We start from the raw sequence: 16,236 nt of genomic DNA, 5'->3' as shown, positions 1-16,236 counted from the left end.
ATTTTGTTTATGTGGTGTATCATATTTATTGATTTGAGAATATTGTACCAGCCTGTATCCCTGGGATGAATCCCACTTGGTCATGATGAATAATTTTTTTAATGTATTGCTGGATCTGATCTGCTAATATTTTGTTAAGGATTTTGGCATCTATGTTCATCAGGGATATTGGCCTGTAGTTTTCTTTCTTTGTAGTGATGTGTTAATTTTTTAAAATTAGAATAGAATATGTGACTATATATTTCAAAAAATTGGAATATGACTTCATTATACTATATAATATTTGAAATCAGTACTATCCTGAACGTTTTTGGGTATATGATTATCATTAAAATAAAGAACAAAGGAGATTCAATATTTGTATTGAATTTATTGGGGTGACATTGATTAATAAACTTATATAGGTTTCAGGTGTACAATTCTATAATATATCATCTGTATATTGTATTGTATTTTTACCACCCCAAGTCAAATTTCCTTTCATCACCATTTATTCCCTCTCTTCTACTTCCCCCAACAATTTTCAGTTTCTGGTAATGGAGGAGTACTTCCTATTGAACCAACCTTCCAACAGAAAACAATTATGGATTCTGGACAAATTATGAAAAAAACTACAACAACTATTACCTGAAAGCATTGAAAATTACAAAACCAACTTGTTTTTATGGAATTTTTTGTCCAAGTGGAGGCACCAGCTTTAGCCTCAGAGTGACCAAAACTTGGGTAGATAATCTAAAGTTTTACTGGCTTAAAAAAACATAGTGAAGCCCAGGTCAATGTGGCTCAGTTGTTTGAGTGTCGTTCCCTGCACCAAGAGGTAACTGGTTCAATTCCCAATAAAGACATGTGCCCCAGATGTGGGCTCAATCCCCAGTAGGGGTCATGCAGGAGGTAGCTGATTAATGTTTCTCTCTCATAGATGTTTCTCTCTCCCTTCCTCTCTCTCTAAAATCAATAAAAACATATTTAAAAAAACAACAACAACAACATAGCAAGCACAGCCACTAGGAGGGAAGTAAGAAGAATTCCTGGAATGGAGAAGGCAAGGAGGGCTTTTTTGTGTATAAATTCTTGGGCTGATCCAAATCTATAGCTGATCCTTGATCTATGCTTAAATGAATAACACTCTGAGCAGCCCATCTGAACAGAAATTTGTGCTTCTGCAAGGGTGGTCTGGGAAACACTCAATCTCGGGGATACTGGGGCATCTAGTTACCCTAGCTGCCTACCACAAATGACACAGAATTTGAGTTTGAATCCAGGCAAATTAACTATATGCTTTAAAAAGTAATATAAAGAAAAATTTCCATTACCTTTAAAGGAACTAAAATAATTAATAAATTCTGTAACATCACTTACAATGTCCAGGGTATTATCCAAAAATTTTAGGTCATATGAAGAAGTAAAATATTACCTGCATTTGAAAGAAAAGGAAATCAGTGGTGACTGACCTCAAGATGATATAGATATTGACATTGGAAGACAAAGATCTTTTTTTTTTTTTTTTATGAATTTTTTATTTATTTATTTTTTTGTTACAGATATTTTACCTTTTTACCCCATTGGCACCCCCACCCCACCCCACCCTCCACCCTTTCCCCGGCTTAGTTGTCCATGTCCATTGGTCATGCATACATGCATATAAGTTCTGTGGTTTATCTCTTCCCACCCTCCCACCCCCCATCCCCTCTTCTGAGGGATGTCAGTCTGTGCCCTACTTCCATGTGTCTGGGTCTACTGTATTCCTCAGACTGTTATGTTCATTATATTCCGTATATAAGTGAGATCATGTGGTATTTGTCTTTTTCTGCTTGGCTTCTTTCACTTAGGATAATACTTTCCAGGTCCCTCCATGTCGTCTCAAAAAATAAGAGATCTTTCTTTCTTACCGCTGCATAGTACTCCATTGTGTATATGTACCACTGCTTTTTTATCCATTCGTCTACTGGTGGACACTTGGGCTGTTTCCAGATCTTAGCTATTGTAAATAGTGCTGCTATGAACATGGGGGTACATATATTCTTCCTGATTGGTGTTTCAGGCTTCTTAGGGTATATTCCTAGAAGTGGGATCACTGGGTCAAATGGAAGTTCAATTTTTAATTTTTTGAGGTAGCACCATATTGTTTTCCATAGCGGCTGCACCAGTCTGCATTCCCACCAGCAGTGTATTAGAGTCCCCTTTTCTCCACACCCTCGCCAACACTTGTTGTTTGATGATTTGTTGATGGCGGCCATTCTGACAGGTGTGAGGTGATACCTCATTGTTGTTTTAATTTGCATCTCTCTGATGATTAGTGATGTTGAGCATTTCTTCATATGTCTCTTGGCCATTTGTATGTCCTGTTTGGAGAGGTGTCTATTCAGCTCCTCTGCCCATTTTTTAATTGGGTTCTTTGTCTTCCTTTTGTGGAGTTGTATGAGCACTCTATATATATTGGACATTAACCCCTTATCTGATACATCATTGGCAATGATGTTCTCCCATACAGTGGGTTGCCTTTCCATTTTGATGATTGTTTCTTTTGCTGTGCAGAAGCTTTTTAGTTTGATGTAGTCCCATGTGTTCATTTTCTCCTTTATTTCTGTTGCCTTAGGTGATGTATCAGTGAAAATTCTGCTCCGTATGATGTCCGAAATTTTGTTGCCTACATTTTCTTCTAGAATTTTTATGGATTCAAGGGTCACATTTAAGTCTTTTATCCATTTTGAGTTTATTTTTGTGTATGGTGTAAGTTGATGGTCTAGTTTCATTTTTTTGCATGTAGCTGTCCAATTTTCCCAACACCATTTATTAAAGAGGCTGTCTTTACTCCACTGTATGCTCTTGCCACCTTTGTCAAATATTAATTGAGCGTATTGCCTTGGGTCCATTTCTGGGTTTTCAGTTCTGTTCCACTGGTCTATATGCCTGTTCTTGTGCCAGTACCAGGCTGTTTTGGTTACAGTCGCTTTGTAGTATAACCTGATATCTGGTATTGTGATCCCACCTACTTTGTTCTTCTTTTTCAAGATTGCTGTGGCTATTCGGGGTCTTTTTTGGTTCCATATGAACTTTTGAAGTATTTGTTCTAGTTCTATGAAATATGTCGTTGGTATTTTGATGGGGATTGCATTGAATCTATAGATTGCTTTGGGTAGTATGGACATTTTAATGATGTTAATTCTTCCAATCCATGAACAGGGTATGTGCTTCCACTTTTTTATATCTTCCTCTATTTCTTTTTTCAATGACCTATAGTTTTCTGCAAATAGGTCCTTTACTTCTTTGGTTAAGTTTATTCCTAGGTATCGTAATTTTTTTTGGAGCGATGGTAAATGGGATTGTTTTTTCAGTTTCTCTTTCTGTGAGTTCATCATTGATGTACAAGAATGCCGTCGATTTCTTGACGTTAATTTTGTATCCTGCTACTTTGCCAAATTCATTTATTAAGTCTAATAGATTTTTGATGGAGTCTTTAGGGTTTTCTATGTACAATATCATGGAAGACAAGGATCTTAAACAGTTATAATAATTATGCTCAAAGATTTAAAGGAATATATGCTTGTAATGAATTAACAAATAGGATATCTCAGCAAAGAAACTATAAAAAAGAACAAAATGGAAAATTCTAAAACTAAAAATTATAATATATGAAATAGAAAGTTCATTGAACAATCTTAATAGTAAATTAAGATGACAGACAAAAGTAAATGGATTTGAAGATATATCAATGAAAGTATTCAATCTGAACAACAGAGAGAAAAAAACCTTAAGGGAAAAAACGAACAGAGCCTCAGGAAACTGGAGAAATATGAAAAAGTCCAACATACATAAGCAATTGAAGTCCTAAAAGGAAAGGAGCAGGAAAACAGAGGAGAAAAAATTTTTGAAGAAATAATTTTGGCCCTGGCCAGTTTGGCTCAGCGGTTGGAGCATCAGCCTGCGGTCCAGAGAGACCCAGGTTTGGTTCCCGCTAAGGGCGTGTACCTGGGTTGCAGTTTGTCCCCGACCCTGGTTGGTCATGCGGTGGCAGCCACTCGATGTTTCCCTTTCGTGTCGATGTTTTGTGCTCGCCCTCCCTCCCTCCCTCCCTCCCTCCCTCCCTCCCTCCCTCCTTCCCTCCCTCCCTCCCTCCCTCCCACTCTATCTGAACAAAAAATGAAAAAATGTCCTCGGGTGAGGATAAAAAAAAAAAAAGAATGTCTTAAAATTTCTCAAGTTTGGTGGAAAGCATAATTTTACAGATAAGAAGTTCAGTGAACCCAAGTAGGATAAATCCACATAAAATCACACCTAGGCATATCAAACTGCTGAAAACCAAAGATAAAAAGAAAGAACATTTTGAAAGTATTTAAAGAAAAAGAATAATATATAAATTTTATCACTAACTTATCAGAAACAGTAGCGGCTAGTGAAATGCCATTTTTTTTTTACATTAAATTTTTTTTTTTTTTTTTTTTTTAGAGAGAGAGGAAGGTAGAGGGTGAGAGAGATAGAAACATCAATGAGAGAGAACATCAATTGATTGCTTCCTGCATGCCCCCCACTGGGGATCAGGCCTGCAACCTGGGCATGTGCCCTGATCGGAAACCGAATCAGTGACCTCTTGCATGGGTCGACACTCAGCCACTGAGCCACACTGGCCTGGCATGGAATGCCATTTTTAAAGTGCTAGAAGAAAACTGTCAACCCAGAATTCTGTATAAAGTAAAAATATTCTTTTAAACTGAAGGCAAAATAAAGATATTTCCAATAATTTTTCTTCTTAATCTTTATTTATTTATTTATTTATTTATTTATTTAAAATCCTCATCTGAGGATTATTTTTTTTTCCACTTATCTTCAGATAGAGTGTGTGTGGGGAGAGAGAGAAAGAGAAACATCGATGTGAGAGAGACACATTGATTGGTTGCCTCCTGAATGACCCTGACCAAGACCGGGGACCAAACCGCAACCAAGGTATGTGCCCTTGACTGGAATCAAACCCGCTACTCATTGGTCCTGGGGTCGACCCTCTAACTGCTGAGCCAAACTGGCCAGGGTTTAATCTCTCTTTTTAAAGGACAGTGTAGCAAGTTTTTCTTTTCTTTTTTAAAACTTTATTTTAAAGAGGGAGGAAGGGAGAGAGAAAAAATCATCAGTATGAGAGAGATACATCAAACTGTGGCTTCCTGAATGTGCCCCATGACCTTCTATCATGTATGGAATGACACTACAACCAACTGAGCCACACCAGCCAGAGCTGTTCTTTTTTTTATTTTTTTATTATTTTTATTTATTTATTTTTATTTTTATTTTTTTTAATTTTTAATTTTTTTTTTTGTTACAGATATTTTACCTTTTTTACCCCATTGGCACCCCCTCCCCTCCCCACCCCCACCCCATCCCTGGCTTAGTTGTCCATGTCCATTGGTCATGCATACATGCATATAAGTTCTGTGGTTTATCTCTTCCCACCCCCCCACCCCCTCTTCTGAGGGATGTCAGTCTGTGCCCTACTTCCATGTTTCTGGGTCTACTGTATTCCTCAGACTGTTATGTTCATTATATTCTGTATATAAGTGAGGTCATGTGGTATTTGTCTTTTTCTGCTTGGCTTATTTCACTTAGGATAATACTTTTCAGGTCCCTCCATGTCGTCTCAAAGGATAAGAGATCTTTCTTTCTTACCGCTGCATAGTACTCCATTGTGTATATGTACCACTGCTTTTTTATCCATTCGTCTACTAATGGACACTTGGGCTGTTTCCAGATCTTAGCTATTATAAATAGTGCTGCTATGAACATGGGGTACATATATTCTTCCTGATTGGTGTTTCAGGCTTCTTAGGGTATATTCCTAGAAGTGGGATCACTGGGTCAAATGGAAGTTCAATTTTTAATTTTTTGAGGTAGCACCATATTGTTTTCCATAGCGGCTGCACCAGTCTGCATTCCCACCAGCAGTGTATTAGAGTCCCCTTTTCTCCACACCCTCGCCAACACTTGTTTGATGATTTGTTGATGGTGCCCATTCTGACAGGTGTGAGGTGATACCTCATTATTGTTTTAATTTGCATCTCTCTGATGATTAGTGATGTTGAGCATTTCTTCATATGTCTCTTGGCCATTTGTATGTCCTGTTTGGAGAGGTGTCTATTCAGCTCCTCTGCCCATTTTTTAATTGGGTTCTTTGTCTTCCTTTTGTGGAGTTGTATGAGCACTCTATATATATTGGACATTAACCCCTTATCTGATACATCATTGGCAATGATGTTCTCCCATACAGTGGGTTGCCTTTCCATTTTGATGATTGTTTCTTTTGCTGTGTAGAAGCTTTTTAGTTTGATGTAGTTCTATGTGTTCATTTTTTCCTTTGTTTCTGTTGCCTTAGGTGATGTATCAGTGAAAATTCTGCTCTGTATGATGTCCGAAATTTTGTTGCCTACATTTTCTTCTAGAATTTTTATGGATTCAAGGGTCACATTTAAGTCTTTTATCCATTTTGAGTTTATTTTTGTGTATGGTGTAAGTTGATGGTCTAGTTTCATTTTTTTGCATGTAGCTGTCCAATTTTCCCAACACCATTTATTAAAGAGGCTGTCTTTACTCCACTGTATGCTCTTGCCACCTTTGTCAAATATTAATTGAGCGTATTGCCTTGGGTCCATTTCTGGGTTTTCAGTTCTGTTCCACTGGTCTATATGCCTCTTCTTGTGCCAGTACCAGGCTGTTTTGGTTACAGTCGCTTTGTAGTATAACCTGATATCTGGTATTGTGATCCCACCTACTTTGTTCTTCTTTTTCAAGATTGCTGTGGCTATTCGGGGTGTTTTCTGGTTCCATGTGAACTTTTGAAGTATTTGTTCTAGTTCTATGAAATATATCGTTGGTATTTTGTTGGGGATTGCATTGAATCTATAGATTGCTTTGGGTAGTATGGACATTTTAATGATGTTAATTCTTCCAATCCATGAACAGGGTATGTGCTTCCACTTTTTTATATCTTCCTCCAGAGCTGTTCTTAATCTCTTTAAAATACAATTGCTGTAGCCCTGGCTGGCGTGGTTCAGTGGTTAGAGCGTTGGCCTGCCAGCCAGGGAGTCCCGGGTTTGGTTACCGCTAAGAGCATGTACCTCCGCTGCAGTTTGTCCCTGGCCCTGGTTGGGGTTGAGCAGGTTGCCAATGTGTCTTTTTTCACTTCAATGTTTTTCTCTCTCTTCCCCCTCTCTCCCTCCCACTCTATCTGAAGATAAATGCAAAAATGTCCTTGGGTGAGGATTTAAAAAATAGTAATATAATTGCTGCATAGCTAATACCTTTTATTCTCCTTGAGGCACTTTTTAGGGAGGACATAGAGAAAGGAATAGTCCTGCTCTGAAGAGGCAATCTGCTGCTAAAGCTTCCAAAATGTTATCTTAATAATTTTAGGATCCTCAAATCTGAAAAAAAATGAACTCCAAGCAGCTAATATTTATAATCTTTTTCTTTTCAGATATAAAACCAAATGTGGAAATGAAAAGCACGCAGGAGGAGTCTGTACCCACAGGTAACATCAGTTCTTTCCTGTCTAGAAATATAACTTTACTGATATTACCAAAGAAAGAGAAACATTCTGATTGCAGTAAAAATGCTATGGAAATGTGTTGGGGAAGAAAAATGTGGTTGTCTCTTCCTGATACAAAAAATAACTCATCCATTTAGATCATATAAGTTCTTTGATACTGTAGGGTCAAACCATACCCTACCTAATGTTAATCACTGTTTTTGTTTTTGCTTTTATCCTCACCCAACGACATTTTTCCATTTTTTGTTCAGATAGAGTGGGAGGGAGAGAGAAGGAGAGAAACATCGACGTGAAAGGGACACATCGAGTGGTTGCCACCCGCACAACCCAACCAGGGCCGGGGACAAACTGCAACTGAGGTACATGCCCTTAGCGGGAACCGAACCCGGGTCTCTCTGGACTGCAGGCTGATGCTCTAACCGCTGAGCCAAACCGGCCAGGGCATCACTGTTTTTTGTTGTTGTTTTGTTTTTTACCTAACTAATTGGTTTGAATAAAGACAGTATTTGTTGAATAATATAGAGCCTTGTATTTGAACAACTTGTATTTTCACTCTAGAACAATGATCAGCAAACTTTTTTGGTAAAGGGGCAGATAGTAAATATTTTAGACCTTGTGGGCCACATACGGCCTTTATTACATACACCTCTTTATATTTTTTATAACCCTTTAAAAATGTAAAAACCACCCTGGCCAGTTTGGCTCAGCAGTTAGAGCGTCAGCCGTGGACCAGAGAGTCCTAGGTTTGGTTCCCACTAAGGGCACGTACCTCGGTTGCAGTTTGTCCCTGGCCCCAGTTAGGGTTGTGTGGGTGGCAACTACTCGATGTGTCTCTCTCACATCGATGTTTCTTTCTCTCTCTCTCCCTCCCACTCTATCTGAAGATAAATGCAAAAATGTCCTCGGGTGAGGATAAAAAAAATAAAATAAAATAAAAATAAAAATGTAAAAACCATTCTACCTTCTGGGCCCATACAAAAACAGGCCATGATTAGATTTGGCCCTCGGGCTGTAGTTTACTGACTCCTGCTTCAGAATGAACTATAAACATTCAAAATAATTTTTTTCCCCAAAATAACTTCTAAGTTTTCTCCATTGATTAACTTACTTTTTAAAAATCAAAGCTTATGTTGTATTACAAAATTTATCACTTTAAGTGCCTTTTTGTGTTACTGTGAGTTGTAACTTACGTGTTTTTTGTTGTTGTTGTTTTTTGATATGTGCCCCTAGTGGGAACCGAATCTAGGACTCTCTGGTCCGCAGGCCGATGCTCCAACAGCTGAGCCAAACCGGCCAGGGCAGTAATTTATGTTTTAATTTAACCTGTACCTCCTATGAGTTGTTTAGGTATGCACTTTATATTAGTTATTTTAGGCTTGAGAAAAATGAACCACTGTTTATAACAGTCTTAGAGTTCATAGAGTGTGTTATAATGTGCAGAAATTAAAAACTTTACCTATAAATCAAAACATGAGTCCTTGATAAACACATTTCAGGACCGCTTAGTTATGGATTTTATGAAATATGTTTCCATTTCACTCCTGCATCCCAGTAAAAGTCCTGCTCCACGTGTTGGGTCAGAGCTGCTGCTGTAAGGAGTGCCACTGCAGCTCAGTTTAAATGCTACATGATTCAGGATCTTTGACTGTTGCATGTAAATACTTTATTGAATATTGGGAAGGAGTTTGATAGAAAGTGGTTAACTTTTCAGTTCTTCTATTATCTTTTTGTTAAGCTACCATGCTTAGCTGTGAAGTAATTCCATTTCTTTTTTCTTCTAATATTATCAGTATTCATTGTACAGAATTATATTTCCATAAAACTTGATTTTTAACAAATTGGCTGTTTATTTAAGCATGTTTTTATTATGTCTGCTCCCTCTCACTTATGAACTCCCATAACACTTTGTATTTCCCTTAATTGTTTGTCCGAGCCTACCTTATAGACTAGTATTATCTCTTGTCTGAGTCTTACATTACAGTTGTGGGCTTGCCTTATATACATCTACAGCATATAAGTTCCTTTGGGACAGGAATTATGATTTATTCATATCTGTAGCCTTGTCAGCATTTAGTACGTGTTTGAAGAAATAACAGATCTTGAGGACCAATATGTTTTCCAAAGAATCACATTTGTAATACAAATAGAAAAGGAAAATAGGAACCTTACAGGCTTCCTCTAAGGAAAGCATCTTTCCCAAATTGGATTATGTTAACTATTTTCAGGCTAAGTATTTCTCATCACTATATACCAATACTTCTTGGTCACAAATAGCAATAACATCCTATTAAATACTGTGAGATAGCCCAAAGGAGAGAGTTTCTATACAAAAGGAACCTGAGTTCATTTTAACTCAGGTGAAAGAACTATTCAAGAAAATCATGTCTAATAGAAAGGTGCATGTGAATCCTGGGTATATTTCTAAACTTCAAGAGTTTTCGCATGTATCCCACTTGGGGTATATGTGAAAGGGATACTATCACTAGGGATTTGTGTGAAGCTGAAATGGGAATCTACTTAATACATGTTTATAAAAAAAAATTTAAGTTGAATGCCTAGTTAAAATTCTTTTATCTTCTAGAAGGTCCAGTGGTTTTAAGTGACTACAATTTAACCAAACCTCATGAAACAGAAAATGTGGACAGTGCAGAATGCCCAACCAATGAAGATGAAGATATAGGAGGTGAGCCATGGTGTACATACTAATAGCTAATGGTTATAGATATGGTTGAGACTTAATATGAAGAAGAAATTAGGAACTCTCCAAGGAAAACTTGTATTTGTGGATTGAGTGAGAGTAATTAAGTTTTATTCATTTTATAAATATTTGCATTCAATAATTTGCTAAATAAGATGTCAGCAAATTTTGAGAATGTAAGGTGTTTATTCAATGTTCAAGTTATACTAACTTTATTTTTTTTATTTTTTTATCCTCACCTGAGGACATTTTTCCATTTTTTGTTCAGATAGAATGGGAGGGAGAGAGAGAGAGAAACATCGACGTGAAAGGGACACATCGAGTGGCTGCCACCCGCACAACCCAACCAGGGCCGGGGACAAACTGCAACCGAGGTACGCGCCCCTAGTGGGAACCGAACCCTGGTCTCTCTGGACTGCAGGCTGACGCTCTAACCGCTGAGCCAAACTAGCCAGGGCCTAACTTTACTTTTTAAATATTTTGTTGTTGTTAATCCTCACCCAACGATATTTTTTAAAATTGATTTTTAGAGAGTGTGGAAGGGAGGGATGGAGGAGGAGAGAAGGAGAGAAACATTGATATGAGAGAGACACATTGATTGGTTGCTTCCCAAACGCACCCTGACTGGGGCCGGGGATTGAACCTTAATGTTTACTCTTTCTCATTATAAAAATAATATATGTTCGTTATAGAAAGATTTGTCTGGGGTGTTTTCCAACACCAACAACCAATTCTTCAAATCTTAGACACCAACTGGCCATCCAACAATTCAATTCTCATTCTAACTCCTGGAGTTAATGCTGAACCCATAGGTTAAGGGGTCAGTTTCACAAGACTGCCCTCACTTCAGACACCAGTTGTAAGTACCAGGTGCCCTGGTTACCTGCACTTATTCTAGCTTGGCTACAAATTCAGGATTTCTCACAAACCTCCCTAAGATTTGATAATTTGCTAGAATGACTCACAGAATTTAGGAAAGCACTTTACTTACTACTGTCAGTTTATTATGAAGGATACAACTCAGGAACAGCTGAATGGAAGAGATGCCCTCGGGCAAGGTTTGGGGTGGGAGAGCTTCCGTGCCCTCTCTGGGCACACCTCAATGTGTTCACCAACCCAGAAGCTCTCTGAATCTCATTGTTAAATAGTTTCTATAGAATTCAATGTACAATTCCTTCTCCCCTTCCTGGAGGTTGGTGGAAGGGGCTGAAAGTTCCCACCCTCTAATCACTTGGTTTTTCTCGTGACCAACCCATTCTGAGGCTATTTAGGGTTTCCACCCTAAGTCACCTCAGGAGCATAAACTCGGGTAGGATTGAAAGGGGTTCATTGTGAATAACAAAAGATACTTCTATAATTCAGGAAATTCCAACAGTTTTAGGAACTCTGTGCCAGGAGCCGGGGACAAAGACTGAATATATTTTTGTATTATACCACAGTTTGATAGTTCATAGAAGTGGAAAGAAAAAAGAAAAACCCTTTTCTATCCTACCACACAAAGATAGTCTCTATTAACATTATGGATTATTTCTAGTCTCTTTTTGTGACTTTTGAGCACAATATTCATATCAACATTGTGCACATTTCATGCTAATATTTATGTTGATAAATCTGTTCACTACTGCTTTACGAATGTCACTCAGATCTCATCTAAGATGTCATTTCTTCAGAGAGATGTTCCCTGACAACCCAGTCAGTATTTTAACACAGTACTCTATTTTAATTCTCTGCATGGCACTTCCCATGGATAATTTTGGAGTTTTATTTATTTGCTTATTGTCTTCCTCCTTCCACCTTTCATGAGGTAGGATCATAGGCTATCCTTTTCACTGCTAGGTATTTGTAGCACCTTGAACAGTACTTGGCCCCTAGTTGGTGTGCAATAGATATTTGTTGAGTAAATGACTAAATGAATGCCGTACGTTAATTATATGTGTTTATAAATGTGTTTTGTAAAGGAATAAAAGAAAATATTGTTTCTTGAGATATTTTTCTTTTGTTTTAGATTCTTAAGGGTTCAAGAAATAGAGTTCTATGTCTAAAACTTCTGAGATTCAAATCACAGCTTCAACTAACATTCCAGCTCTGCCTAGCTATACTTTAATTTGTACCAGTTCTTAACCACAGAGACTGAAAAATGCTGCCTGGCACAGGATGTGGTCATTTGTGCTGAGGAAAGGCATATGGTGTTCTACCAGCTTCATGCAGCTTCTTGAAGGTGACATCCATGGAGTCACACTCAGAATGAAGCAAATGATAACTGTGCCTTCAGTTTGCATTTTTCTGAGTTAGGGTTTCTGAGTTCTGGTATGTAATGCTATTAAATGTATGTTTGAAATGATGGTCCCTATACAACATTTGGTCTGGGAATTATCATTTATGTTAGAATTTCCTCTGGGTTCAGAAGTAGCTATGAGTTTTATGTCTTCAGGTAGTTGGGCGAAAAACAGATTAAATACTCAAAATAAAAAAGAAACCAAATAATTTCTATTCAACAATAGTAGTTTAAAACAAATATTGTAAAACCCCATGTGGTTCAGTGCTTCTCTAGGAATCCATACAATAGTTTGCAGGCCTCTGAATTTGACCCTGCTCCAGAAGTGCTTTCAAGAAGAAAAGTGAGAGATTCAGCCCCTGTGGTCTACTTGTTTTGGGTCATCTTCAACTTCTGTAGCTGCCTGTGCCATTTCTATCACCTTACCTCTGATACATGTCAGTGGATTGATGGAATAACTATGAGTTTTCAGTTGTTAGGGGTCTGGGAGTGTCATGTAGTTCTTGGTATAAATTAGAAGATATAATCAATCATTTTCTCTAAGCTGGACTGAGAAAAGAATTAATAGGTTAACTTTGGTGTTGAAAAATTAATCCATTCTTTCATGATTAAGCTTCAAATTGATTACTATGCTATTTTTTATTTTTTTATTGATTGATTCATTGATTTTTAGAGAGAGAGAAAGGGAGAGGGAGAGAGAGATAGAAACATCGATGAGAGAGAACATCGATTGGCCACCTCCTGCATGCCCTCCACTGGGGTTTGATCCTACAAACCAGGCATGTACCCTGACCAGGAATTGAATCGGCAACATCTTGGTGCATGGGTCAATGCTCAACCAGTGAGCCACACCTGCCGGACGATTACTGTACTATTAATGTTGGCACTTAATCTGGGCCACATACCTCTGGAAAAGGTTGTAACCAGGCCCCTGACTTTTAAAAAACTATAATATGAACAGTATAGTCAAATTATACACGCTAAATTATAAAATAGTAGAATTGAAGAGTAGCATTGCCTGATAGATGTTCCTGTTGCATAAGAAGTTATTTCTGCAACATGTAGCATAGGAAAACATTAATATTAGAGTTAGAAATATACTTTTAAAAATAATTAGGGAAATATAGATATAATATAATAATGATTATAAATAACTTTAAAGTATGCTTTAGAGCATTTTATTCTATTTAAGTTTAATGGAAGCATTGTTCATGTCCCCAAAAAAGTTTTAGAAACTAAGACCTGTTTTAGAATGTTTTAAATTCAGTATAATTATAATCATATTTAATTTGTATGTTAAATAAATGAAATGTCATGTGTATCTTTCTCAGTTTCCAGCTCTTAAAAAGTTGTTTTATAGAAAAGTTCAGACTCCAATAGAAACAGTCACTTTATTTTTCTCTTGTGGAAAGATAGACTAAATTTTTAGGTGGAAATTCTACCCAATTAGAATTGTTGTTTGATAAACAAAATATTTGGAAAAAAACTTTTAAAAGGTATTTATATTTAAATTCATCCCACAGGTATATAAATACACACACACACATATATATACAAACATATATATTAATATACATATTAATATATTCCTAGGATACCAGTGCAGGAGTTAGCAAACTTCTGTAAAGGAAATGCTTAGGCTTTGTAGTTCATACGATCTCTGTTGCTACATCTAAACTCTGTTGTTGAAGTATAAGCAGTCATAGAAGATACATAAATGAATGCAGGTGACTGTGTGCCACTAACTTTATTTACAAAAACAGGCAGTTGGTCAGACTTGGTAGATCATAGGTTGCTGATTCCTGGCCTAGTGTGTACATTTGTTGTGTGATGAGTTCAGAAAGCTTTCAGTCCTTGAAAGGAAGTATTTGTATAAACGTTTTAAAAGGCCATAAATGGGGAGTTTAACATTTTTATTTTATTTTCAGTACGTGCCCCTAGCGGGAACCAAACCCGGGACTCTCTGGTCCGCAGGCCGATGCCCCAACTGAGCCAAACCGGCCAGGGCGACATTATTATTTTTTAAATTAGAAAAATATATTTGATTAACAGCTAAATTATTAACAGCTAAAAATTATTAACAGCTCTGTTTATCACATGTTGAGAGTGGACATAGCTTTGGGTCTCTACAGGTTACATAAATTAATTGGTCACAAATAAAACCATATGTGGATTAAATGTTGTTTTACCACTGAGTTGGCTCCTCTTTTCCTCATGAAAATTTGAATCTCATAGACTAATGCACTGGAGATATTTACATCAACTCAAGTTTATTTTCTCCATGAGGCCTTGGCACTATCCCAGCTCCCCAAGTATAGTGTTAGAGCTGAGTTTTTAGAGTGTGTTTGATTGGTACTTGTTTAAGCACTTACTTATATTCTATCTGGAATTGTTTGTGCATAACAGACTTTCACCCTTACAAACTTTTTTTTGGAAAAAAAAAAGAGTCCTAGTAGCCCACATTTATATCTTTCTAAAATACCTATCTATGAATTGATGTAATCCACCTGGATTGAAAAGCACAAGAAATGAAGAGGCTCAGAGTTCCTTTTCCAGCCTGTTCATTGACCCCTATGAACAATTATTATTTCTCTTCTTAGTTGTGACCAACTGTAACTGTTGTCAGACTGGTCTTGAGCAGTAAGAAATACCCAGAGATTCCCAAGTCTTTGTTTTTCTGTATCATTGGATGAATGCTAGGCATCATAAACACTTCACTGAATACAAAAGATATTGGGTCCTTCCTATTGGATCTAAAATGTCATAGTGATATCGTAATGTCAAAAGCAGAATTTGAAGCAATATTTATAACATGTCATGAGAAGGAATATTCCTACTGCTTGTATCTAGCCTGTGTTCACAGAGGAACACAATAAAATAAAAGCCTCTGGATATTAGGGCTAGGGGTAAGATATGTTTAATGGTAGTGTACCCCATGGTATAATTAGGTAGAGATGAGACATGAGATGATGGAATGTTATCCCAGCAAAGCCCTGTAAAAGAGAAATGCAGTTAAGGGCTGCATAACTAGGGTAGAACCTCAGCTTTTTGTTTTAGTCTTCCTTCTTCCTCTGAAATTGGATCCTCATCTTTGCCATTTCCAACTTAGAATATGGAGGGAAAGATTCTGTCCTGGGTATGTATTTTGAGGTTGTGACTCTACACACATATGCTGGTGGCATTACTTTTCTCTCTTTGAATAATTAGGGAATATAGATTTGGCTACCAAGTGTCTGCATTGAACACTCTACTGGCCCCATTTTCAGCAGCCCCCTACCAACCACTATCCCTTTGCCTTTATGCTAACAGTTTGTTCTGGATATGCTGTGGGGCAAAAGTACACCATGTACCTCAGTATCCATCAGCATCAGCTGTTTACCCTGCATAAGTTGCACGTTTACCCTTTGTTTAGTTTCATAGGGCTTCTACAACAAATTACCACAGTGGCTTAAAACAACAGAAATTTATTCTCTCACAGTTCTGGAAACTGGGAGTCACAAGTCAAGGTGTCAGCATGGTTATTCTCCCTCTAAAGGCTCTAGGGAAGAATCCTTATTTGTCTTTTTCTAGTTTCTGGTGGCTTCCAGCAATCCTTGGTGTTCCTTGGTTTGTGGCAGCATAACTCCAATCTTTGCCTCTATTGTCACACAGTCTTCTTCCTTGTGGGTATCTCTGTCTTCTCTTCTTGTAAGGACACTTGTCGTTGGATTAAGGGTCTATCCTAATCCAGTGTGA

General features: G+C 37.4%; 1 protein-coding gene across 2 annotated transcripts in view; it reads left to right on the top strand.

Moving 5' to 3' along the window:
- Positions 1–16,236, top strand: part of IKZF3 (IKAROS family zinc finger 3) — a 94,655-nt gene that overhangs the window by 27,470 nt on the left and 50,949 nt on the right. The window contains exons 2-3 of one of the 2 annotated variants that reach the window (XM_036268143.1): positions 7,457–7,510; positions 10,113–10,211. In XM_036268143.1, coding sequence (XP_036124036.1) covers positions 7,457–7,510; positions 10,113–10,211 — 153 coding nt within the window. Of the gene's footprint in view, positions 1–7,456; positions 7,511–10,109; positions 10,212–16,236 lie in introns of both variants that reach the window. The other variant, XM_036268142.1, reaches the window with a different exon arrangement.

The sequence above is a fragment of the Molossus molossus genome, unplaced genomic scaffold, assembly GCF_014108415.1.
Source record: "Molossus molossus isolate mMolMol1 unplaced genomic scaffold, mMolMol1.p scaffold_m16_p_19, whole genome shotgun sequence".
Classification (NCBI taxonomy): Eukaryota; Metazoa; Chordata; class Mammalia; order Chiroptera; family Molossidae; genus Molossus; species Molossus molossus.
Note: the sequence above shows the minus strand (reverse complement) of the source record. Positions and strands in the feature narration are given on the sequence as shown.